This window comes from Tauraco erythrolophus, chromosome 2, assembly GCF_009769465.1.
Source record: "Tauraco erythrolophus isolate bTauEry1 chromosome 2, bTauEry1.pri, whole genome shotgun sequence".
NCBI classification, from domain to species: domain Eukaryota; kingdom Metazoa; phylum Chordata; class Aves; order Musophagiformes; family Musophagidae; genus Tauraco; species Tauraco erythrolophus.
This window is the reverse complement of record NC_141466.1, coordinates 56344872-56372302: the sequence shown is the minus strand read 5'-3', so window position 1 is coordinate 56372302 and position 27431 is coordinate 56344872. Positions and strand designations below refer to the sequence as shown.

The following is a 27431-nucleotide window of genomic DNA, read 5'->3' as shown; positions in this document are numbered from 1 at the left end:
GTTTTTTCAGAAGTTTTACTTTTAGAAACATATCCCACTTTGCCTTTAAATGACCTGCCCATGGTTTTCTCTTCTCATTGCTAGTGTGAATAAAGGCTTTCCTTAGTCATAAAGAAGTCTCTTAGCTGCTGATCTGAGTAGTAGTGGCTGATTTTCTATACAACCACAACCTGTGAAAGTAAACAATGCAGCTTTTTGAAGTAGTATTTCTGAGTGATATCTATGAGTGAATTTGCGTTCATTGTCTTAGCTATTTTTAACATTTCGGAAAGTATTTGCAGTCTCTATCGAAAGTATTTCTGACTATAAGCATTGTGCTTTGCAGGATAGAGGGTTTACCATCCATTTCAGCACTGAAATTTGATGGAGCTTTGAATATGGCTGTTGGAACATCTACTGGGCAGGTAGACTTCATCTACAACAGTTCTTAGGAGATCCTGTTCTTGAAATTGCCAGTCCAGGTCTATCATACATTGAGTGCACTTAGTGTCTTGTAAATATATATTAATAAAAGTATTTATAAGAACATAAATTAGATGTATGGAGTAGTAGTAGTCATTCTAAAACCACAAATTAATTTTGTCAAATGGGCTTGCTCTTCAGAATACTGTAGGGACCACTTAAAATCATCACAATCTGCATACTATATAACTTCAAATTCTGCAGTTTTCTTATGACTTGAGTCAAGTACGTGGGGAAGTTGCTGCTCTTTGTGATTCTCAGTGCCATCTCAGTGCAACATATATGCTGTCTCTTATCTTGATGGTGGCTAACGAAGCATAAGTCATTGTCTTTACTGTCTTATCTTTCTATAAGGGATCATTTAGATTAATTTATTCATTGTTACCATCATATTTGTAAAGTGAAGTATGGAGACTCTTTCTGCCTTCATGAGTATTTTGATGGGTTTAGAAAACTGTAGCTTGTTCAAGAGCAGATATGTATGTCAGAGTTGTATTTGTGGTAATGTTAATATTCACATCAGACAAGTTTTACTGGAGGTTACATTTTTTAATTAAACAAACTGGTAATATTTATTCCCCAAAATTATTAGTATTCACACTTTATGTGTGAAAGATTTAATGTCTTTCTCAAGTTCTGTAGGAACTCTTGGAGATAAAAATGCAGGTTTCTGCAAGACAAGTTCTGTGCTCTCTATTTTCCTTAAAATAAGAAATTACATTCTGTGGTGTTTCACTGAGTGAAAATGATATTCATTGAATGTGGAAGGAAGTCTGAAAATTTAAGTCTTGTTAAGAACAGCACAAGAATCTGGAAGTGAAATATTAGTAATTAAGAAATACTAAGAGCCTTGAAAACTTCATTTTTTCAATAGAAATGAAAAAGACTTTAGAAAGATGGTGAGCTCTTAAATTTGCTCTTAGTTTTTCTAGACTGAAGCATTCTGAGGTTTAAATATATTGTCAGAATAACCTGGACTCACTTAATAAACTGTTTTCAGAATTTAAAATTATTTCTTTTACCTAGATCCTGTCCATGTATTTAAGTAAAAAATCTCAAGTTTAGTTAAATCTTTAGTGAAGATCTGGTGTGCATGACTTCCTCTTGATCTTACAATATTGTAAGTTTAATCTCTCTTATCCTTCAAGGTTTTATTATATGATCTCCGGTCTAGTAATCCATTGATAGTCAAAGATCACCACTATGGCCTGCCTATTAAGTCAATTCAGTTTCAACGTCAGCTGGATTTAATTATCTCTGCAGATTCCCGAATCATAAAAATGTGGAACAAGGATACGGTAAGTGTTTTTGTGCTACTGTATTCAGATTTTTTCAATTTTATTTTTTTTCATCTGGCTTGACTATAAAACTGAAATTCAGTGTAGGAAGTTGGGTTTTTAACCTGTCCTAATTTACATAGCATTTTATCCTGTCTGGCTAAATAAACCAACATCTGGGAAGTTATTCAGCAGCCTGTTAGGTATACTAAGATACAGTCTTAGGGTTTTTTTTTTCAGCTGTTTGTACATGTCTGCGTAAGATGCTTCTTTCAGTAGAAGGATTTAAACATAAAAATTAGCGTCTTGACCGTTGCCCTAGCTTGTGTATTTCTCAGTGTGCTTGAACACATCCAGTTAGGATTTTTCATCAGAGAAAAAACCACGGTAATTCCAGTTCCTTGCTCAAAGAAGAGCTAACTTCAAAGGTAGATCAGGTAGTTTATGACCTATTAAAATCAGGTGCTGTGTATTTTCACAGAAACCTGTTTGGATATTGAAGCACATGCTATGCCTAGATCCAAATAACGACGTGTATTATGCTGTATTAATCGATCATGTTGCAGTAGGCAACGTCTTTATCCCTTGCTTTTGCACCTCTTAAGGGAAATTGAAATCTCTAATTTTCCTAACATTCTCTTTCATTATATTATGCTGTTCTTTTTCTTACCTTTCCATCAATGAAGCTTGCACAAAATATTCTACTCCAAAGATTCGTAGTAATAGTACTTAACTTACGATCATGGAATCGTAGAATGGTTTGGGTTGGAAGAGACCTTAAAGATCATCTAATTCCAATCCCCCTGCCATGGGCAGGGACACCTTCCACTAGACCAGGTTGCTTGAAGGTTCATCCATCCTGAGCTTGAACACTTCCAGGGATGGGGCAGCCACAACTTCCCTGGGCAACCTGTTCTAGTGTTTTACCACCCTCATTGTAAAAAATTTTTTCCATCTAATTGAAATCTACCTTCTTTCAGTTTAAAGCCATTGCCCCTTGTCTTGTCATTATATACCCTTGTCAGAAGTCCCTCTGCAGCTTTCCTCTAGGCTCCCTTCACGTACTGAAAGGCTGCAATAAGATCACCCCGGAGCCTTCTCTTCTCCAGACTGAACAACCCCAGCTCTCTCAGCCTGTCTTCATAGGACACTTGGTTCGATTTGAGGGGCTATCTTTAGTCATTTTATTCCTTCTAAAAAACATAACTCCATCTATGCTTTTCTAGCTTTGTAATGAAACTTATCAAGAGCTGTTATAGTAATTTAGAGGCACTTTTTTCTGACTATTTCAGGCAGTCATTTCTCTATTGTGCTTCTTCATAAACTTTCAACAGCCTCTTTTATTTTTTCTGTGAGCGCAAGCAGTTTTTTGTAAGCTCCTTTGCAGTTACTTTTTATTGTTTAAAAGAGCAAATAAATTATTGGTTATTATTATTTAAAACATTTGCAGTGTGCTCTCCATTTTTCCTAGGTGTATATACATTTCCCTCATTGAGAATGAAACACTGTAAGGTTTGTCAGGTGGCCTCTGCAGCGGGAAAAGGGAGGGTTTCTTACTGCTGGAAGGTAAAGATAGCTTTGGACTCTTTCCTAGAGTATGTTCCAGCTGGCTCCACCTCTCCCAGATGTTGGTTCCTGACTATCTCTGGCTGGGAACCAACTGCAGAGGCAGACTACGGGGTGGAGAGCATATGGCTTTGATACCAGAATAGCCCCATGCTGAGACGTGCCTTGGGGTGGGGAGCGTGAGGCTTTTGTCTGCTAAGACCGGGGTGGGGGAGGACTCCTATTAATCATCAGGGAGAGACCAGAGGTGGGTGGGGTAACAGCATGTAACTGGGAGGGAAAGGAAGGGCCCAAAAAGGTAGGTGGGATTGCTGCAGGGAAAGAAAAAAGAGGAATGGATCAAAATTTGCTCTGTTCCTGTCCCTCATTTAGAACCATGAAGGCATGTACTCTCATGCTCCAGATTCTGTGGCCCAGTTCTTAGAGACTCTTCCTTTACTGGCTGCCGTGTGTGTTGGCTTATAAGAGCACCTGTATTTTGTCTGGGTTTTTCACACTCTGTTCCAATTTTTTTTTTTTTTTGAGAATGTTGTTTCCTGCTTTTACCTTATTCTTAAATAACGTTTATAACTTCAAATTTGATCTAAGCTAGATACCACTGTATCTTTTTATTTTATATTTACTCTTTGTAGATTACTCTTTAATACCGAGTTTATAAATTACAGATAAAGTACCAAGCTATATTTCATTTTATGTAGACATGAGCAGGGTGGAGGAACCAAGCTCCAGAATGAAATTCAACTTCCAATCCGTCATTTCAGCCAGTGATACTTACCAAAATAAAATTACTTAAAACTACTACATTCAGACTTGAACAAAAGGAGAGTTACACTGGCAGTGTGCCAGGAACTCGGGGACCTCACACCCCCTTCCCCCCCCCCCGCCTTTTGCATAAAATAAAATGAAGCAGACCTGACACATATTTTCAACACAGAAGTATGAGCTGAGAAGTTCGAAGTACCACTGTACATTGCTGTGTCTTCAATAACCAGTAGGCTGCACTTCCTTATAAGAGATCGAATCAGAGAGAAAATGCAGTACTGAGTTCCTTGTGTTATGTTCACGTACTTTAATAACATTTTATTGTTCTGCAAAATCTGTTCCATCTTTATTCCATCATATTTCTTAGCGTCTATAATGGCTATTCTTGATGTTTAGATTTACTAAATTTAATTATATTGTTTGGAGTTCTTTATAATATATTTTCTTCCTACAATTTCAGGGGAAGATATTTACTTCAATGGAGCCAGAATATGATATCAATGATGTCTGCCTGTATCCAAATTCAGGTATGTAAGATATATTAATGTCTTAGTAAGTTCAAAAGGGAAAACTTGTGTTAACCCAGTCTGTGGTCTTTTTTCTGTTTAGGTGATACGCATTGGGTCCGCTTTCCTCCTTTATGACAGAGCTAGGAAAAAATGGCTACTTGTCAGTTAGTGTCATTGTTTCCTCTGCATCTGTATTAAATCAGAGCCTCTTTGCAGTTAGGAGCTGCTGTGCTGTCTATTGAGTGACTGACGTCTTTTGCCCTTTTGAATATCTGAAGTGTTTCGTTTCATAAGAATAGGAATTTTGGCCTTTTGTTTTGGCAAAGTCCCAGATGAGTTAGAGCTTGCCTTCTAGAGCTAGGAAAAGTCTCTACAGCAAGTTTACAAATTTTTACAAGTGTTTACAACTATTTGATCTTTCCTCATTTTAGATATAGCACTTAACAGGCCCTCCCTGAGATTGAATATGTAGGGTTTAAGTGCAGATTTCTGAGTGTAGATTCCACAGATTTGCATGCTTTTTGCGACTGTTTTCAGATTTGCTGTGTTTCATAATGTTATGCTTGGAAGTCAAAACTGAGGGTCACTTTTAACCAAAGTTTCCAGATCCTGCCTTAGGAGTAAAAATATTTTACAAAATGGCGCTTCTATGTGCACATGTGCTTTGATTGTACCTCAGATTGCAACGGGCCTTGATTTTCTCTGCTTGATCTGAGTTGCTTAGTTCTTAACTAGTATGTGACACCTACTAGCTTTTTAGAAAACAGTACTGAAAAAGATGAAATAAAAATTAAGGCCAGTAGGATGGCACAGGACAAAATTCTAGATCCAGAGAATGCCTATGTTGCAAACTCTGCTATTATCTTCATTTTAGAGAGAGGTAGCAGTGAAGACAGAGCAACTTGGACTTTGATTTACACTATCAGCTTAAATCCAAGATTGTAGATAATTGAGATTTCTAACAAGTTAAAACTTATCTTGTCTTTTCTGCCAATTTCAGTTAAGAATGTTTTCCCTTTTTTTTTTTTTAATTGTAAATGAGCACTTAAATACTGATCCCTACTGAGATGGTGAGTATTTTTGACCTTATGCAGCAGCAGAACCGTAAGGGTCTGCAGGACCTTGCTGATGAAAATATGAACTCACTTTCATACTGCTCAGGTTTTAGCCCCCTGTGAAACAGACTGGTGTTTCACTACTTAGGAGTTGAGCTAGGCTTTTCTGAGCTCTCAGAAAGGCATCAATACCATTTTTATTTGTGTTCCATATATTTGCGTTTCCAAGATCAAAGCGCTAGAAACAATGTAAGCAAAGACGTGAAGCCTGCCGAAACAGGGACTTCCTGGCATGGTGCATCTTCCTGGAGAGTGCATCTCATGTGCCCTGGTTGTATGTATGAGTTTCTTCTGGGGTATTTGAGTATAACTGTGTGGTAAAAGTGTGGACTGTGCAACGTGGTAGTAGACAAACCTCATCTTCTGTCATCCACAGTGGCTACAGAGAAAGGTCATTGGAGTAAATTATCTTTAGCATTTCATCCAGGTTTTGCCTTTGATAAGCTTATGGATTTTATCCAAAAGAGAACCCAGCAGTGAATTAACATCGTACAGCATTGATAACGGAAGGGCTTATGACAGGACATGAAATGTAGGTTGGAAGGGACCTCTGTGGGTCATATATTTCCTGCTCAAAGCAGGGCCAAACTTGAAGTTAGATCCAACTTCAAAGTCTGGTCAGGTTGCTCAGGTCATACCTGGTTAAATTTGAATACCTACAAGGATGGATGTTACTCAGCTATGGATGCCCTGTACCCCCTGTGATGTGTAGACATGCCTCAAGTGCTTTTGCAGAACTGATTTTCATGAGACTCTGCAGGAAGAATTTTGCAGCACAAAAAATTGAATGTACATATCTCCCTAATGTCGCTTATTGGACATTACTTTTTCATGTGTCTGTGACCTAGATTGTACATTCCAGTTCTGTGTCCTGCGTCTCCTCCTGAAGTCAGTTCTGCTTTCCTTATTGTTCTTTCTTTGACCATGTCTGTTAGGGGAGAAGGTTGATGTCTTTTAGTAAGCACTGTTGTGGGATGAAACTAGGTTGTATTTTAAAATCTTATGGAAAAGATTTTAAAAATCTTTTAAAAAAAGAAAAAACAGAAAAAACTAGTTTTTTAGCAGGGAAAAACTAGAACGTGTTGCAGTGAAAATTAAGAGACTTAAGGTAAGAGGTGGTGCATTACATCTTTGTCATACATATTGTTGCTGCAAAATTTAAGATGCCTAGCACCATCTCATGCTCCTTCAGAATAATTATGTTTCAACATCTGAAAATAAGGAAATAGTTTCAGTGATAGGAACTTGCAGTTGTGGAGAGCTGGAAATACAATGTAATTTAAATACTGGTGTGGCTATGGCTCAGTGTTGTCACTGGTGTCCCAGCATTCTCGGAGCACCCTTGGATGTTCATGAAGCCAGCATAGCACAGGAAGCCCAAGAGATATTTGCCTGATTTCTGCTCCAACAGTTTGCGTGACACTGCTGCTTAGAAAGCCCGTATCCTAATCTCATCCTTATGCTCTTAAGTTCGCTTAGAACAGCTTTGCACTTCATCATTGCATGAAAGGAAACGCTTTCATATTGTGTTTCACTGATTTGGGTCAAAATACAGAATTTGTTTCATACACTTGCGTGTCTTGTTTCGAATGAAAGAGAAAAATTTCAGAAACGTCATGAACCAGAAGTCATTGAATCTACGTTTAGAATGCTTTTGTTTGGGAAGAATTGTTTAGTATGTCTAGACATTTTACTCTTCCATTTTATTTTTATACTTTTATTACAATAGTTGTAATAATGAAGTTTTGTTTTTAAACCTCAGAAGGTAGCTGATACTTTGCGTTAGTTGCAGCCCTGTTTTACTTCAGCATGTCCGCAGCATGTGCAGTGATGAAATAATTTTAACACCGCGTTGTTAATTATAAAAAAAGTTAAAAAAAAGAATTGGAAAAGTGAAACTATATTGTAACATAAACCATTCTGAAATATTTATGGTAAACTGTAGATCAGGGTAATGTACATTATTCTTTTTCAGTAGTTTTGTGGGAGCTTTGTTGTACTTGGGTGTGTTTTTTTTAATTTACAAACCAGCTTCAGTACTACTACCTGTCATGGGAAACAAACAAACCCTTGTGTATCTTTGGCCAGACTATACAATGACAAACTTTAGTGGATCTCTTAAACTAGCTATGAATCTCTTTTCTCTGATCACATGTACACAGAACAGGGCTAGGGGAAAAAAGGTTTACCACTTAGTAAGTAGCCTTGACTCAGCTTCAGTAAATTGTACAATATAAATGAAACTTAACAGCATCTTCGATGTGTAGAAATCTGTGCTTCATTTGTTTCAATTATTGTAAGATGTTTTTTTTAAAGTAAAAAATTTGCTTTTTCTAAAACTGCTTCACCCATTTACTACTGCTTCATGCTCGTGTTTTCTTTCCTTTAAATTGATGATACTATATTGTAGACCACTTTCCAAAAATGGTCTTATAAAAACCTTTTCTCTGAAAAAAGTGTACTCATTTATTTCGCTTTTAAAGTGATCAGATGAGGCTGCTGTGTAGTTTGTTAGGGTGTGGTCTCTCTTCCCATAAAAATTGGTTAAAACTAACAAGCTGAAACAATGAAAATGCATGGAGTAGACTTCCACAGAGTAGTTCCTTTTTTAAAAATTCTTTTATTTCCCCTGTAGTGTACGCCCATGTACTGTTCCAAAGTCTGTTTTTTTCCTCCTTTAATTATTGGTGGAAGACTCTCAAAGAGGAGTTTTTCCCTTTACTGTCATCTTTGAAGCACCTGCAGAATTAATTTCTATCCTTTTATCTCGAGTGATTCATATGCAGTCAATGGAGAAATGCTTTGTCTCCTGAAATAGTAGAGAGCATGTTGATATGTTAAGACAGCATGTAATCTATATACTGTAGTATATACTTTTAGTACATTGTGTGCACGTATATATGTATTTGCAATAAATTCTTGCTTTTCCCTTAAATTGCCTGCAAACCTTTCCAGGTATGGTTTTTAGCCTCAGTTTGCTGACTAAGCTTTCACAAATTCCTTGCTTTGCCAGGAAAGCAAGCCCCCTTTTTTCTGACATTTTAAGTCCAGCTGCATTGTATATTTTAATGAAAGGATTAGGTAGGAAGGATTACTCCACCCATGTTAATTGCGTTCCTCTAGTTGGGTGTAAATTATATTTCTACCCTCTGGGTGTGTAGTAATTGACCCAATTATTCATAGTCTCAGTGGCACATGTTACAGTACTTTGAGATCAGAATGTTATCTAACTTGATTACTCTTTTCTTCTTCCTATTCCATCTCTTGTATTACCCGGTGATCAGCTATGTTGGAAAGACGAAATTGAGATAAACGTGAAAGTATATGTCAGATGTCCTTATTACTCTTTTATGTAGAAGGAAATCGAGAGTATTTCTCATTTTGAACTTACATGAAGTCTTGTGGCAGTTGGAGATTTCCAAGGATTTTAGTATTTCTGCAGTGGTTTTTTTTATATTCAGAGCATTTACAATCCTTATTCATGGTGTATCTTGGGTATGTTCATAGGTATTTCAAATTTTACATTTGCCCTGGTTGACTAATATCAGTAGTATTACTGCATTGAAGCCACAATATCCTCTCTCTCGTTTTGTGTTGACAAGCTACTGTGCTGATTTCCCAAGATGAAATATGAATAAAGGTGTAAACCATTTTATGATTTATGATTTTTTTTAAATTATAGATGTGTGTTAAATCACAACAAAACAAAAAACCCAAAATCCTCTTCTATTAATAAGAGGGTTTATGCCCAAGTTGGCTTTAAGTGCAATACTAACTGGATTTGTTCTAAACGGTATCATGAGATGAACTAGTTAAATTTGTTATGAAAATTGGCAGCCTGCAATTGTCAGGACTTTGTGTTGCTTGAAGTGGTGCTGAACAGTTGTTGAGATAGAGGACAAAATGATGAATATGTAGGGAATGAAGCTTCGTTAACTGTGCTGCTGTCAGACCTTTTTGTTCTTAGCATTTGATGCAACAATTTATTATGGATCCCAGTTAGCTGTTCTGTTGCAGGCTAAGAATACGTACTGTATGAGCTACAGGTAATGTGTTTTCACCCCTCCTCTCCTAACCCATGAAAGGTTCTTTACTTACAAATGCTCAGGTTGCCATCTTAATTTTTTTTTTTTTTCTGGTGCTAGTAAATTTTCCACTTTTGTAATTTCATTTCCTGGAAAAATATTTTAAGTCCTATGTACATATCTACTTCATGTGAATTAAATGCCTCAAGTATGTATATGTATTTTTGTTTTTGTTGTTTTTTTTTAAAAAAATGGTGTTATCCTCTTGTGACCAATATATTTAAATGTGGAAATCTCTTTCTAGGAATGCTAATGACTGCCAATGAAGCCCCTAAAATGAATATCTATTATATACCAGTAAGTAATACAAATTGTTGCTGATATCACGGTTTTAAAACTCAGTTGTTTGGTGCTGTTCTCATGTTGGAAAATTACTTCTACAAATTCATGTTTACATTCTCTGACTTTTTGTGATAAAGTAAATTTAAGCTAACAATAATTTATCAATGTAACATATTGAATTACTAAAAAACCAGCCTGTAATTTGCCTTTTGCTACCAGTTCCAAAACTGGCTAGTAGCAGTAGAAAATTCAAGTGGAGTTTTGCTGGAAAAAGTATTTTTTGATAGCTATCAGAAAAGAATTCCTAAATAGGTACTATGTAGCTTACTTCCAAGATAATAATTTTGCTTCATTGTGAAATATTTCGTTACTGTCTTTGATATATAGTGACATAGTCATGGCAGTACACATTCTTCTCTGTTCTGACAAAGAAATGTTATTGTGTGGCTTTAAGTGTGGCTCTTGGCAGTAGCTTCTTCTCAATGCCTTGCTTCAATTGCAACTTTTCTTTTGAGAAGCTCTTCACTTGAAGGGCTTAACCGTAGGTTAGTGGTATGTTTTATCTCTGCAGGTAGGTTTTAGGGAGATCTAACAGCAAGCTTTCTGGTGTTAGGGAATGGTACAGAAAACTACATCTGTGTTTCACTCTTGTTTTGGTTATTATTCTATGGTGCGTTCACTAGGCATTTTTTGGCCTGGGAGGAGATAAATAGTAGGATATATGTGCGAATGTTAAATGCAGAATAGCTGACCAGACTCTAAAAATACATGCGTTTCTTCTTAAGTCATTTTATTCAAATTCTGGACAAAATAAAATTTGTTAATGTTAAAATATATTTTTAGTTGTTTTTTAAATCAGCCAACAAGTCTTCATTCAGATAATCAATTTTAAATTAATTTTAATTTGATTTTCTTTAGTTTTTTTCTGGATTTCCCCTCCGCCCCAATGGTCTTGATTACATTTAAGATGGGGATTCATTAGTTTACATTTTTATTTGTGGAATAGACACTATATACCTCTATGTACGTGTCTAAACACACCAGTATACCACTCTAAACAGTTCTATAGTTATCCTTACTTTTGTTACTAGATTTTTGCATTTAAAGAAAGGTAAAATTTTATACGTGAGTTCTTTGTGTGTTATTTATGTCAGGTTGTTCTTCAGATGTAAATTACCTATTTCTCTAATTCAGCTCTAACCAACTTGTATTTTTTTAAATGGAGCTGTTCCGTGCTTTGGATAACAAAGGGCGGGAGGACAACAAGTGTTTTTATATTTAAGACAAAGTATTAGCTGTAGTTAGAATCTGAAGACTTTGTTTCTATTTACCTTGTCCTTTGTGAGGTTCAGAGAGTAGCTCTCCAAGCATTTTTTTCTATCTGTCATCTTTTAATTAATGGATTGGGGAAGACAAACTCTCATATTTTCAGTCTGATGAGTTTTTAAAACTTGAATGGACTAGTTACTCGATTTAAGTAATTCAGAGGGGAAAAACATTCCTCTTGTCACTAAGGGTAAGGTTCAACTTCACTCTGAAAATTGTGCACTGAGATTTTTTTATGCAGGTGTGCATGATATATGAACTTTACAGCTATACTATGTTACATTATTTCCAAACCTAAATATCAACTAATACTGTCTAGTATTTTTGCTGCATGCAGGCTATTTCGATGAAAATTAACACAAGTCTTTCCTTCAACCATCCTACTTTGTCACCATTTTCTGATTATTGATACTTGAGTCTGCCTGAACTTGTTCGGATTGTACCTTTTCATGGATTTTGTGTTCACAGTGACACATAAGTGAACAAATGGACCCAAATGATGAATATTAAATCTTAGAATAGTTTGGATTGGAAGGGACCTTAAAGATCATCTAGTTCCAACGCCCCTCCATGGACAGAGACACCTTCCACTAAACCAGGTTGCTCAAAGCCTCATCCAACCTGGCCTTGAATGCTTCCAGGGATGAGGCATCCATGACTTCTCTGGGTAATGTGTTCCAGTGCCTCACCACCCTCAGAGGGAAGAATTTCTTCCTTAGATCTTATCAAAATCTCGCCTCTTTCAGTTTAAAGCCATTACCCCATGTCTTATCACTACACGCCCTTGTAAAAAGTTCCTCTCCAGCTTTCTTGTAGGCCCCCTTCAAGTACTGGAACACTGCTAGTAGGTCTCACTTGAACCATCTCTTCTCCAGGCTGAACAATGCCAACTCTCTCAGCCTGTCTTCATAGGAAAGGTTCTCCAGCCCTTGGATCGTCTTTGTGGCCCTCCTCTGGACTCACTGCAACATGTCCATGTCCTTCTTGTGTTGGGGACTCCAGAGCTGAACACAGTACTGCAGGTGGGGTCCCACGAGAGCAGAGTAGAGGGGCAGAATCACCTCCCTCAGCCTGCTGGCCACGCTTCTTTTGTTGCAGCCCAGGATACAGTTGGCTTTCCGGGCTGCAAGCGCACATTGCTGGCTCATGTTGAGCTTCTCATCAACCAACACTCCCAAGTCCTTCTCCTCAGGGCTGCCATTCTGCTACCCATTCTCCACCCAGCCTGTGTTTCTGCTTGGGATTGCTCCAACCCACGTGCAGGACCTTGCACTTGGCCTTGTTGAACTTCATGAGATTTGAATGGTCCCACCTCTCCAGCCTGTCAAGGTCCCTCTGGATGACATCCGTTCCCTCCAGCATGTCAACCACACCACACGGCTTGGTGGGTGCTTGCTAAGGGTACACTTGATCCCACTGTCCATGTCACCAACAAAGATGTTAAACAGCGTCAGCGTCAACACTAACCCCTGAAGAATGCCAGTCGTCACTGGTCTCCACTTGGACATTGAGCCATTGACCGCAACTCTTTGAGTGTGACCATCCAGCCAATTCCTTAACCAGTGAGTAGTCCATCCGTCAAATCCATGTCTCTCCAATTTAGAGACAAAGATATAATGTGGGACACTGTCAAATGCTTTGGACAAGTCCAGGTAGATGATGTCAGTTCCTTCACTTATGCACCAATGCTGTAACCCCATCATAGAAGGCCACCAAATTTGTGAGTCACGATTTGCCCTTCCCACGTTTTCCCTAGCCCTGCTTTTGTCACTGACATATCTATAGAAGCTTTTCTTGTTGCCCTTGATGTCCCTGGCCAGATTTCGTTCTACCAGGGCTTTAGCTTTCCTAACCTGATCCCTGATTGCTCAGACAATATGTCTCTATTCCTCCCAGGCTACCTGTCCTTGCTTCCATCTTCTCTAGGCTTCCTTTTTGTGTTTGAGTTGGTCAAAGCTCCTTGTTCATCCATGCAGGCCTCCTGGCGTTTTTGCCTGACCTCCTCTTTATTGGGATGTACCGCTCCTCAGCTTGCAGGAGGTGATCCTTGAATATTAACCAGCTTTCTTGGGCCCCTCTTCCCTCCAAGGCTTTCTCCCACAGTACTTTTCCAAGCAGATCCCTGAGGAGGCCGAAGTCTGCTCTCCTGAAATCCAGAGTAGTTAGCTTGCTGTGCACCCTCCCTGCCTCCCTAATGATCTTGAACTCCACCATTTCATGGTCACTGCTGCCAAGGCTGTCCTTGAGCTTCACGTTCCCCACCAGCCTCTTCTTGTTGGTGAGAACAAGGTCCAGCAAAACATCTCTCCTCGTTGGTTCCTCTATCACTTGGAGAAGGAAGTTATCATCAGTGCATTCCAGGAACCTCTTGGAGTGCTTCTACCCTGCTCTGTTGTCCCTCCAACAGATACCAGGGTGGTTGAAATTCCCCAGGAGGTCCAGAGCTCGTGAACATGAGGCTGCTCCTGTCTATAGAGGGCCTCATCTGCTCGGTCTTCCTGGTCAAGCGGCTTGTAGCTGACCACCACTATAATGTCAATAAGATCATAGATCATTTAAAGCATGAATCCAAATATGATTTCTGTTTTTGAAATACTGTTGTGTATAGCAAAACTCTACATTTCATTCAAAGGCTACTGCCAAGCTTATTCAAAAAGTGAATTTAGTCTGAACTTCTCCACTTCACGTCAAGGGCTTTTGAGTTTGAAGGCTACTGAAAATACCTTAAATACCAACATGATTTTTTTTTCTTTATTCAACAATCTGTAGTTCATTTTGAAACATGGAATGTTTACTTTAGACAATAGAGAAGTTAAAGGTAGTGAGAAGTTACTTTGAAATAGAGACAGAAGTCTCACACTCTAGTAACTGGCTTTTTTACTCTGTCTGCCTTTTCACAGGCAAGACTGAAAGGGCTGGCACAGGTAGTATTGCATAATTGAAGGGTTTCTTATCACATTTCCTAAAAATCAAGTATATAGTTCACTAAATCTGTTTTGGTTGGCTGTTTTGGCTTTTTTAAATCTCCTTTTTAAATGAAGATAATATAAAACATAGAATGGAGAAGTCATGTCAGCCTTAAGCTGCTCCAGGGCATTTGTTATTAAGGAAAACTCCATGTTATTAATGTGTTCAGGTTACAGTTTTATTCCTTGATCTTTTGGGCTAGTTATTTGAGCTCAGAGATGCACACCTGTCCTTTTGTTTCTATGTCAGTAGATTATTAGGACATGAGTTTTTCCCATCTTTGGAACACTGAGTAATTTCTTTGCACAGACAAACATGAGTTTAGTTGCATGTGTCTTTGGAGCAAAGTGATTTGCTGGATTACCTGATCTCTTTTCATAGTTAAGTTTTCTGGCATTTTTTAAGAACTAGGATTCACCATTTTTTTTTCCAATGATTAGCTTAATTTTCTATTTGTTTGTTTTCTTTGAGGTAGACATGAATACTACTTAAAATTTGTCCTCTGTTTTTGGGTTGTTGACAAAACTGAGTTATAATTCTTGAATTCCGCAACAGAATAAATGCCTGGGGGAAAGGCTACTGCTATAAAGAACTGTTGTGTTTTAGAGCTCTTGGAAGTACTTTTGTGTAAATAGGGGCTAGGGCAATCGAATAGATTCTCACTGTCCTGTAGTTCTAGTAATTATTCTCTTTTTTTAAGTCTTCATTGGAACAGCTACAAGGAATTAGCACGATTATGGTCAAGGGGTCAAGGAGGATACTTAAAATCTCAAATGTATGATGCTATGCTCTAGCCCTTCTAGGTTACAAAATGAGAAAAGAAAATCTTAGGAAGAAGAGATGCACAGAAGTCGAAAGTCTTACAGAGCAGGAGTGTGTGCGTATGCAGATGGGTGCAGACAGACCCAGCATCCTCTGTCCTTGATTGTAGTTGGCCAGACAGTGTAGGACTGTGCCCAGCCTAATATACCCTGCCTCTCAGCAGGTTTTATTAGTGTGGGCACAGTGCTGTGCTAACACAGCTACATGACTTGTGAACTAGAGCTGGCTCACGTCTGGCCGGCTTGGAGTACGGTCTGACTGAGCTCATGTCTGACTGAATTATCTGTGTACATGTGCCCATTCTCTCCATTGTTAATGCCAAACCTAAATTTCCGTTGCAAAACCAAAAAATGACTGTCTCTTGAACTTCGGGATTATAAAAGAGTTGACAACAGGTATCATAATATTGTCTGTAAATGAAATGGCATGCTTCAGCTTTTCCTGCAGAATTTTCAACAAGATAGGTATGACATTTGAGACTAGGAATGTCTGAGAGAACTATGCTTTTTTTTAAAAAAAAAAAAAATCACACACAAAAAATCGCCGCAGTTGTTTCTTTTTGTGCAAAACTGTTAGTAGAGGGAAAAGAAGGTGAGTTTTGGTTTACTAGAAAGGACAGACAGGTTTAGTTTTAGATGGCAAGAAGATGCCTTATGCAGGTACACAGTGCAGGGAGTGAGTAAAAGCCAAACTGAATTTGACCGTTAAAATGAAATGTTTGTTTTACATAGGTAACATCTTGAATGGCTTAGCTTAGAGACTTTGTTTTTGTTTTATTTTGCTGGGCTTTAATGAGGGCAAGTACCTCTGACTGGAATTGGGCTGTTTGCCAATAGTTTAATAGTTAACTTGCAGTTTATGCAAACATTTGGAAGCTACTTCTTGCCAGCTGGCTTCCTGGTATATCACTTTGATGTGCGCCTTGGGAAGGTTGAAATGAAAGTTGTGTGTGCCTTGGGATACTTTTCAGACTACTGACTCAGAAACGTAAGTTGAGTCAATAGTGCAACCAGGTCCTGGCCAAAGAAGGGAAGAGAGGAAGAAGCTCCACCGATACGTGGTGGTCCACTGGCTTGCGATCTGAGTTGAATTCTCTTACATTTAATTGAGGCTGTCAGCTTCCATAACATATAATGTTCTCCTTTCAGGTTGTACAGAAAAACCCCTATGTGTTAGCTCCTGATACTCTGAGTAGAAAGCAAGAGGCGTAGATGTTGTTTATTCTGAGTGTTTACTACTGGTTACATGAACAAGTCTGATCTTAGCACAGACATTTCAAATCAGTCTTGTCTCCTTTATTGGACTTGAAACTTTCGGCTGCATATTCGTACTGAAACTGAAACTTGCTCTGTTCATTAGGCTGTTAGAAGAAGAGAGCAATTAAGCGTGTAATTAATTGAGTGTAATATTCTGTGTTCTGGTTTTTTTTTGCTTTCCTGCAGTCTTGGCAGAAAGCTCCCTGTTGAGGCTAGAAGCAATGTACTTTTGGTATAGAGAAGATATTAAGCTCTTTAAGAAAAAATAAATCCTGGAGCGTTTCTGGCTTCTTTTCAGGTGGTTTTGGAAAATCATTTGATATCCTAGCACTCTCCTAGTTCAGGATTGTTGAAGTTAGAAACTGGAAATGTGTCAAGGGCAAGTATTTCTTGCCTACTCAATGATTCAGTTTCTCCAAGAATATCTTTATAATGAGTCTGGTTTCTAATACAATACCTTCTTTGGATATGTGGATTTCTTTATTGCTAGAAGTATTTATGAATTTTGTCCTCTGCAAATTGAGTGGCTTTTCAACTAAACCAGCCATTCCTGGTACTATTTCCTTTCATACATTCTGTTTTAAATTATTTCATTTGTCCTTTTTTCAGGTCCTCTGCTTGCCTGTTTTAATTGCTCGTTATCACCATCTTTTTGTTTTGAATATGCCTCAAAAATGCTCGTTCTTAAAAAAAAGTGTTTTCCTTAGATTTATGAAGAAAAGTTTAAGAAAAACTGTAGAAAAAGCTAGTTTTCCGTAGTAGTTAACCCTGAAATATCATAATCACAGATGAAGGCACCAAATTTTACTAGCTTACATGTTTTCATGTAATGCACTGAGTATTTGATGAAACAAATCTGTAGAGGGAACTTGTACTGAAGGAAATACAAGTGAAGACAGTTTTTTAACACCTTAATTCACCTCCTTTCTTTCTTTCTTTCTTTCTTTCTTTCTTTCTTCATACTAGTTTGGAACAGCTCTGGATTGTAAATTAAGGATGAACGTGTTTTGGTTTGATTGTAGACTTCCAGGTTAGCTGCTTCTAAATCTACTTGAGACTGAATTGACCAAAGTGTTGCGTTCAGTTCACTCACAGACAGAAAAAGCATTTATCTGAAATAGGCAAGTATTTTCTGTCAGTCTGACAGTCCTCTCACTAGTTCTGTACAAGGGGTTATGATCATCAGATAACCTGTCCTTACAGTCTGTCCTTTTTCACTTTAGAAGGTGTGGGAGGTTTCTTTTGAGTGGCACGCTCCACGCTCACCTCTATGGTCATAGACTTTCAGAACAATTTTATCACTCTAAGATTTACTTTAATATCTTTTCATTATTTTAGGATCAACTAATTGTTTTTTTCTCTCTTGGATCTTTACAATTAGAGAAAAACACCTATCCACACCTTGTAGTTAATGCCCTTAAGACCAATGTTCTGTATAGTCAGCTGTCGTTCCGATGTTTTATGGGTGCAGTTAGAGTTACAGCAAGATCTTCTGAACTGATATTTGACTTCTACATGGTAAAAGCCATGAAGCAAATGATGCAGTTCTTTTTATGTTTGTGGCTGGCACGTTGATACTAATAGAACAGACTAGGACTAGTGTGTAAGATTTCGATTCCTTTTAGGATGTTTACATGTCTTCTGATTGGCAGTATTAGGTCATTCTGGATTAATGCTGCCTCAGCTGTCATCTCGAAGATCATATGATGAGACTGTATTTTTTTAGAAGGCAGTTGTTCATTTCTTTCATACAACCCTTAACTAAAAAGTTTTAGGTAAAGTGGAAAGTAGCCATGAAACTGAATTGTGCCAAGAGATTTTTTTTTTTTTTTTAATCCTGAAACAATATATAGTGTGGAAAAATGTTTCATTTCCTGGGAAGAAATGTAAAATACAGTAGCTATGACGCTGAATGGGAAATGCTTGTCTTAACCTTATTTTGCTCATTTTGAGAACTGTGAAATGACTGGAAAGCGGGGTTGTTATGAAGTAGCGTATTACAGTTGTGCTTTGGGGCTGCCAAGTGTTAAAAGAAGAAACTTTCCATTGACGAAAAGATGCTTGAGTGTATCTTTGAACTTCAAGCTAATTCGGAATTTTGCTATATCAATCTTTTAGACCTGTCTTTTCCATCCAGAGCAGTCTAATGCTTTGCACAGAAAATCGTGCAAACAATATATGAAATGTCTGGTGAATGATACATTACCTATCTCACAGTATTTACAAACATAGGAAAAAAGTTGTTTAGCTTTGCAAACAGAAATGTGAGCTTCCTACTTTTAACCTAAACACTTTCAAACTGAAAAATAACATGCTGGGCTTATTCCCAACAAAGGATATCCTCCATTTCCCATGCACTGGCTGAGAGACGCTGCACCACTTGTCACACATACATAGAAGGAAAACACCAACGTGCAATAATCAGGAAACAATTTTTGATCTTCCTGTAAAACTTTTAGATGTTTTTTGGTGCTGATGATGTAGTAGTTCAACATCATGTATAGATTATGAAGATGTATGATCCCTGCTTACTGCTGTTGTAGATGATAGTATGATAGGCAGCACTTCTCTGTTATTATTTATTTACTAGATAGCAGCATGCTAACTGTTAAGTCCATACTTCCTTATAGTTTATATCATACCATTCATACAGCAAAGGAGAAAACTCTTAAAAGCAGAAGTTTTACTGAATTATACCAGATGATTGTTCTGCCAGTTGTTAGACTTACATGTTTTTTAGTGTTTTGACTCTTTCTTAAGAAATTGGTAGTGTGGAGCTCTCTGTTCCTGGGTTCCTATTTTAAGAAAACAGGGTTTGGATGGAGAGTGTCCTCCCCTTTTTAAGTGCTAGAAGTTTTAAACTTTGAATATCTAAAAGGTTTTTTTTCTTTTTTAAGTTGCACTTGTTCCTTCCTTCGGGGCATCTGTTCTTTACCTGGTTTCTGAAAATTGAGAGATGGAGTTGCTCAGCTTTGGTCAGTGAAGAGAGAAGCAATCACGGGTAATGAAAAGATGTAGTTTCTGAAAGGAAGTTTTGTACTACTGTTATCTATCAGCATTTAATAAGAATCAGTGTCTTTTTTAGCTTTTGGATCAGAAAAGACAAAGCATCTGAGAATTCTCTGTATGATAATTTCAGCTAAGTCTGTTTCATTATACTTGAAAGCAGAGGCAAGTGACTCTTGTGACTTTTCTGTACTGTCATCTTCTGTGCAGCACTCAGTAGTGAACCAAAGGTGCTATGAGTTACGACTGTTTTATACAAAAATAGTGACAAAGTTGTGAGGATTTAAGATTTCTGTCACGCAAACCAGGGAGATGAATAAAACCATCAAATACTTGAAAGCTTTCAAATATATATTTGAAAGAATGTTTCCTACCCTAAGAAAATTACTTTGTAAGTTATATAAAATTTCTTCTCGCTGGCATTATGCACTGTAAAGGGTAGGTTGGTTTATGCTGAGGTTATCTTCATCATCTGTCTGGAGGAATTGCACGTTCCCAACAGGTAGTTGCCTTTCCTTCCATTCCCTTTGTGTTGTCTGGCAGTAGTTGTATAAACTCACAGAGCAGTGTTCCTCCCAGGTTTGCAAAGAGCAATTAAGCTGCCATGGTAGAGAGTTATTAGAAGCTCACACGTTCCTAGATTTCCAGTAGTTTGTCAGTTATGTAAGGTAGATGTACAGCGGGATTTGCCACGATCTTTATACCTGTAGTATCCCTCAAATTCCTTTAAAATGCAGGTCATGCTCTGAGCTCCAGTGCAGTAAGTTGTGTTTTCATGACCGTAAAGATACGTATGCTGTGATGTTCCTTGGCATCTAGTTTGTACTGCAAGAGCTCTGTGTTCCCGGTGACTTAAGAGGCAAGTCCCTAGACAGTGTGACGGTTGGGAAGTTTCCTGTCCCATCAGAGTATTGGAGAAGGAGACTTGCCGGGGTTTTGCATTTCTGGCTTATTCTTAGTTCTTCGTTCTTCTTAATTTAGATTGCAGTCAGAGGCTATTATGTACATACTGAAACCAATGCACATGCTACTGTCATCTCTATCAGTAGTGGAAGTTTTGACCGTTGATGGCCCGTGCCCTTAGTGTTGCAAGAAATGCTGTTGTATTTTGAGATACAGATTTCTGATTGTGTTGGAACAGGTAGAAGTTCCCTCCTTGTGTAAGAAAAAAGCCAAGGAAGTTAGGAAGTCTCCCACTTGCCATTTCCTTGTCTGTGTCCCTGCAGTCACAATTGTTAAGTGGAGGGTGAGAGCTTTGTGAGGGATTTATTCTTCAGAGTGTATCATAATAGGGTGGGGCGTTCTTTTTCATTAGACTTCATATAAAACGTGGCGGTGTTGTTTTTGTGAGGGGGATTGTGCTGGGTCAGTGATGTTGAGTCACTGAACACTAAATTGGCTTAATGAAGGGTCTAACGAATATCAGGACCTATGCAAAGGAACTGGTAAGAGCACGCAGTCAGATGTGGTAGGGAATGGGAAGTGTGGTTGGCAAAAGTAAAATGTGGTTGCTGCCTTTTATCGTCAGCAAGGCATCAGATCAGCTCATCATACATGATCTGCACCTTCTTTTTCATGGATAAAGAAACTGTCAGCAGATGTTCATGGGTAAATAAATCCTGTGAAGTGAGTCTCAGCTGAACTTACTGCACAGTATTTAAGTAACTTAAAGTTACTGTTACTACAACAGATACACTACAGAAGCTGCTATATTAGAATAACAACAGACTTTTGGGAACTTTTAATTCATTTCCAGCTGATATTTGTGGGAAAGTGCTTGAAAAGCAGGTCATGCTTATAACACGTGCTTTGAGAAGCCACTTTCTTTCTACCTCTTGAGCTTTATCTGGTTAGTTGCCTTAATGTGAAAGTAGCAAGTTCTTGTACTTCAAGTTTCTATCTATTTTTCCGACCTCTGATCATCTCGGCTCCAATTTTCTGAAGACCTTAGACATGTAAGGAGTCTGATAAATAAAAAGATCCGTAGCAATAGTGACAAGAGTTTATCTTTTATGTATGTCAGCGTGTCAGAACATGATAGTGATATTGGAGAAAGCATTGAACTCCTTACTCTTAATGTCACTGCTGGTGAGTTACAGATGACTTGTGAGAAGTGTCCCTTTTTATTCCTGTCTTGTCTTATTCTTTATTCTTGTCTTCTATTCTGCTAATCTTATTTACAGTTTTAAGGAGTAACTTCATTTTCTGAAAAATTACTTGTTGTTCCTATCTTGGAGGACATTTTCTCCCCAACATTATGAGCAACAGAGCGTTACCTCTTTCAAAAGATGGTGGCTTCACCAAGAAGACACAGTAAGAGCAGATGGGTGACTGGTTAACTGACTGTAGTACCTGTCAGATCAGAGAATATGAGATTTAAAAAAAAAAACCTAACACTATAACGCCAAACTGCTTAGGATTAGAAAAAGAAGTACTTACTATCTGATAACTACCAGGGCAGAAAGATTTAGTATCTCATTCCTAGAAGATGTGTGCAAGTTCCTGCAGCAGTTTTTGTTTAACAGTGGGAAGATCTTAAAAGCAATGTTTCCTTTTACATGCTCTCTAAGGAGTAAAACCTCCAAATTGTTGATTTGGCAGCTTCCATCGCATAGTGAAAGGTAGGAAAACCAACCTCTCTCAGATTAAAGGATCTGCCAAAAATGTCTGGACGTGCTGGAGTTAGGATGAGAGAAAGAGCCAATTTGTTGTATAGTTCAGTGAAATTTATGAGTGTGTGGGCTTAAAACCAAACACAATGCTGTTGTCAGTAGTATGCTGAAAAGGAAAAATTCGCTGTTTGGTCTCTCCTGGTCACAGCTGCACTCCAGTGAGCTACTTGATGGCCATGGAAGTTCAGTTACCGTAAAACGATCAAATCTACACCGTATAATGTAGAGTGAATGAAAGCATGAGGTTATGAAAAATGAAAATATATGGGTGATTTGTTTGGAGTTTATTCCCAAAACCCATTTTAAAGAATTCAGGAATTTTATTCAGTACATTAAATGGATTTACTCAGGAGATTAACAGGGCATGATTGGAGCTGATCATAGAACATTCGTAGGGAGAAAGTAAATTAGAAAGGAATGGCAGAATCAAATTCAACATCACAAATTGTTGGGAGCACGTTGGTTGCTAAGGGGAACGCACTGTATATGGAAACGTAGTAGATAGAAACATAACAAGGTAATGTGATCCCAAGGCTCCTTTCTAACACAAGCTAATCTCCTGAGCTCTCTGAAGTTCTTGGGCTAAGTATGACTGAATCCCGAAAGCATAGAAACAAGAATGGAGAGCCGCAGCTTTTCATGTCTACATGCTAGAAATAATCCGTCTGATTTTCGAGACTTACCAATTGCAATTGGTGTAACCTTGACTGCTAACAACCTATAATAACAAGGTATTCTTTCTTCTCCTGCTTTTTCAATGCATATGGATGGAAACTTTTCAAAGTTATTACATATTGAGAGATCTGTCTAATTCTTAAAATTAGAGAACAAAACATTGAAAACCGTACTCTTAAAATGAATAGTAATTAATTACTCATGTAATTGCATTAATTAAACTTGGCTGTGCAATTAGGGAGCTAATTATGTTTAAAATGCAATTGCACATTTCAATCACTGCCCACACCCTGGGAATCACCCGTTTTTTTTCTCCTCTCTTATGAGGCCTTCTGTAATCTCCTTCTGTTAAATGGCATGATTGAAGCTGAGAATATGCATACATAGATGTGCCTTTACATTCTCCAGCAAATGTGTCCTGTTAAAAGTTTTAAATGCTTTTTATTGTGCTATTTTATTTAAAAAAAAACCCACCAAGTGAAGATTTATTATTATTATTATTATTATTATTATTATTATTATTATTATTATTATTATTATTATTATTATTATTATTATTATTATTATTATTATTATTTGTCTCCTCCAAGGAATTACTTTTGTCTCCTACAGGTAAATGTGTATGTGAGGTCTTTGAGTCATATGTGTAAAATATATTGAATTTAAAGAAATTATAATCTAGAAAAGAATCTCTCTTTGTTAAAGGGCTCTAAGTTTGGGTTGTGGGTTTTTTTTTTAAATGGGAACAGAGCAATGGAGGAGCTTCCTTGGATCATGGAGTACAGTCGCACCTTACGACACACAAACAGATTGTATAATCTTTTCCATGAATATGTCAGATTTTATCTGACAATTAGTCGCTTGTTTCTTCCTCTTTATCTCTATTAAAAGGCTATTCAAGAGTCACGTTCCTCTGATGCTTAGCTGACTTTTCTAGTTTACTGTGTCACTGTGATACCTTGGTATGTATTTATTCTTGTGCAAGCATTACTGCTTCAGAAATCATCCTAGCAGCCTTTCACTGTACTTGCTACAGTTTGCATTCAGGTATCCTGAACATTATTGCCTGGAGTTGTACAAGATGTACACTGAGTCATTATTCCTATCCTATACTAATACAGTGGCCTTAGATGACTATTTTATTGTCTTGTGATCAGATAGTATCATTTTTTCCTATTCTGTTCCTTACAGCTGACAGTGATTTGCTATACATTTCATCCAATTTCCAGCATTCTAGCTTTCAAGGTGGTTCTTTTTCCTTGAGAGATTTTGACAGGGTTTTTTTTGTGACATCAGTAGATTTTAGTGGTGTTTTCCTACTGTATGTGGCAGTCGTTAAGGAAAGTATTTAATAGGACAATCCTTGAGCTTCAGTTGTAACCTGCTTTCTGTGCAATAATTCCCTTTTCAGCATAAACTGTTTCTTATTACCCGGTTCCTATGCCTTACAGGATTAAAATTCTCATCCTGACTAGTAATTTTGCACAATACAGTGTACCCAGAGCTCTGCTGAAATCTTTAAAAATGTACTATTTTCATAGCTAGTCAACATTGTTCAAATAGGATCACAATGGATGATTTAACAATAATTGTACGTTTTTGCTACCTGGTGAAGGTTTTACAGTCTTAACTAAAATCCATAGGAGACACTACAACAAATCAATTTGAAGATTTTTGAAAGAAAGTTTTACTTTTAAAATACATTATGAAACAACAGTAATATGATCTATTTTATACTTAATTGTTATGAACTGTATTTGGTATGGCATGATACACCATTACATTGTTAATTTTTGTGAAACTGTGAAGTTTCTGTGAAACTGCACGTTGCTGTCTTGTACAGCTGTGTCAGCTAATACTTCTGCTTTCCAGAACCTCTTCAAGTGTTTTATTAAATGATGTCCACGTACATTATGTTAGTCTTCTAGATGGATTTCAGGCAGTTTAAACTTTGCAAATTCTTTGCAAATGATTTTCTAATCCGATTTATGCTATCTGTGAACATTTTGTGTGTTTTTGATTGCTAAAATACACCAGTGAACGTTGGAAGGAGTTTCTGCTGCTTGAGTCTTAATATATTTTGACATCTTATTTACAGCTGAATGGTTTATCACTGCCTTGTATGAAATCTTCCAGAGACTTACTATTTATTATCCTGAAAAATAGATTTTGGAACCTGTTTTGCCTCCCTGAGAAGAAAAGAGCAACTGTTCAGTTTACGCATGTGGAATTGGTCCCTGAAACCTTCACACAGATACTTAACAGTACTCACCTGTATGTGCATTCAAAGTCATTTAATTTAAATCTCATGACATCTGACTCAAGCTTCTACACATCCTGGGCTTCTTTTAAGTTGTTGAGCGTGTTTAGTACTAGTTAGGATTAGACCCAGTTTTTCTGTGGCTCTAAGGGCTCTGCAGAGCCGTCTGTCAAATTGTTGAGTGACATTTAAATTGTACAAGTGCTGTCTGGTGTTCCAGATGGAAGATAAGGAATATTCTGTTGTGGGTTGGGAATAATACCTACTCTGTCCTAGGGTTCATTAATTTCAGGGGAATTACAGAATGGTAACAGGATGATATTTTCTACAGAAGTGCTGAAGAATTAGGCATGGCCGTAAGTGCAGCACATTGCAGAGCTGTACCACGTAAGATTTGTGGTGCTACAAGACTATTAAGATATACATCTTGTAAAATAGAATACAAAGAACTCTGTTGTTTGAATTTATTTTACAAAATTTGAAAAATATTTTTCTGTGAACATTTTTATCTTCCTTTTCTTGAACAGTTTGGCCTTGCACTCATCACCTCCGCTTGGTTGGATGCTAGATTACTCATCATATTTTGTGTTTTCTCTTTAAAAAAAAAAGAGACGTTCTAATGTGTACCAACAAATATTTGGCATTAGATGGCACGATACAAATAATTGTAAAGTCCAGATTTTTACGTGTTGTGACTTGATATAAGACACAAAAGGCGATGGCAAGATGTCTGTATTACCTGTGTATGGCAGTGGGAAGCCTCCTGTGGTACGTCCGGCTGTGGGGAGGAGAGGGCCATGCTCCCTGGCTGCTCCTCATCTCCTGCCTGGCGTGTCCCAGCCACCACCCTGTCTTGCAACACAGTGGTGGGACACGATGTGGGATAACTGCATTTCAATCACCTCATGGTTGCTGTTTTGAGTCGGCTAGGGACAAGAGTGCTGGGAGGGGAGGGGAGCAGGGATCAGCCCACCCAGCTCACTGCCAGCGGGACCCAGCCCACAGATGGGGCTCCTTTGTTGATAGGCAAAAGTATTTCCAAAGGCAATCTTCTCGACTTTCACCAGCAATTGGTTAAAGTTGTCTCAACAGTGGTTATCCTACTGAAAATAGGAGAATGATGAAATAGCAAAAATACCGGTTCGATCACTTGGTGATGATGTCTGGTTTTCCTATCCTAAGAAATATTGGAGTAAAAGCCAAATGTAGATGTACACTAATTTAATAATCATTTTCCCATTAGCTGTATGCAACTTTTCTAAAACTTGCAGGGAAACCTATTTGATATATCATGAATATTGTAAAGATGAGACCTGCCGGTTTAGTTGCATGCGATTACCTACCTCAGAAACATTTCCTTATTCTTGCTGTGAATTCCAGTGCATTTTTCTCCCTTAAATATGGTAGAATTGTACGTTCTCAATCTAAATTGACAAGTATATTAATTAGACTACACAACCTCCCCAGCTTCGTGGCTGTTTTGCGGGTTTTGGTGGGCACTGTGCACCGGGCTGAGGTGGTGCCAGTGCTGGGTGGCAGGAGCTCTGAGGGGTGCCAAGGGCTCCCACCTGTGCTGCCGCGCGCCTGCTCTACACAAACCCGTGAGCTGGGGGTGAACAAACAGGTTTCACCTGTTCGCCTTGTCGTTGGTGGCCCAGTGCAGACCAGCCCTCTGGACTGTTGTGTTTGTACCTGGGCAGAGGAATGGCAGAGCTGCCATTTCAGAGCACTCTTGGCACCATCCTGGGATGTCTGTTGGTTGACAGTGGGTGACAGAGGAGCGTTGAACTCTGCAGTTAAAATGCAGTGGCAGTTAAACTCTGTGAAGAATTACTGTTGCATAAACATCTTGTTTATGTTTTTGTTATTGTGGCTGGTATTGTTTGCCTTTTCTATTTTTAAGTTTCTTCCTAAGCTTTGAAAAATGTTCTATTTTAATATAGAAAACAAAGCACCTTATGGTGTCCTAGAATAGGTAGACAAGTGGTTTCAGTAGGGTGGGAGAGAGGGAAATAAGGCAATGAAACATACACAGACATCTCTGTAGGATTTTCCTTTTTGTCAGTTTACATGTGAAATTTGAATAATAGTTGGACTTTCTATTTTTTCCTGGTATTCTGCCCCTGCTTTTTTCCGCTAATTATCTCATTTCCCCCCCCTTGTTTTCTATGATCTGGTCATCCAACTCATTCCACAGATTATACTGAGTACTTGGGTCTTTTGACTTTGTGTTTTATGGCACAGATTATGCGCCATGAAAAGTTTTACTCTCGTATCAGGTTTTGAGTACAGGGATACTTGGAACAGTGAGCGGAGCTACAGCTGAAGAGCAGATAAACTGTTTTGCCTTATTTGTGACACTTCTGCTTTAGTTATTTGTTTAAAGATT

General features: G+C 37.9%; 1 protein-coding gene across 1 annotated transcript in view; it reads left to right on the top strand.

Annotated features, from left to right (window-relative positions):
• Positions 1-27431, top strand: part of NOL10 (nucleolar protein 10) — a 55786-nt gene that overhangs the window by 11748 nt on the left and 16607 nt on the right. Inside the window, exons 10-13 of the mRNA XM_086608385.1 lie at positions 326-404; positions 1611-1760; positions 4528-4594; positions 10021-10073. Coding sequence (XP_086464511.1) covers positions 326-404; positions 1611-1760; positions 4528-4594; positions 10021-10073 — 349 coding nt within the window. The remainder of the gene's footprint in view (positions 1-325; positions 405-1610; positions 1761-4527; positions 4595-10020; positions 10074-27431) is intronic.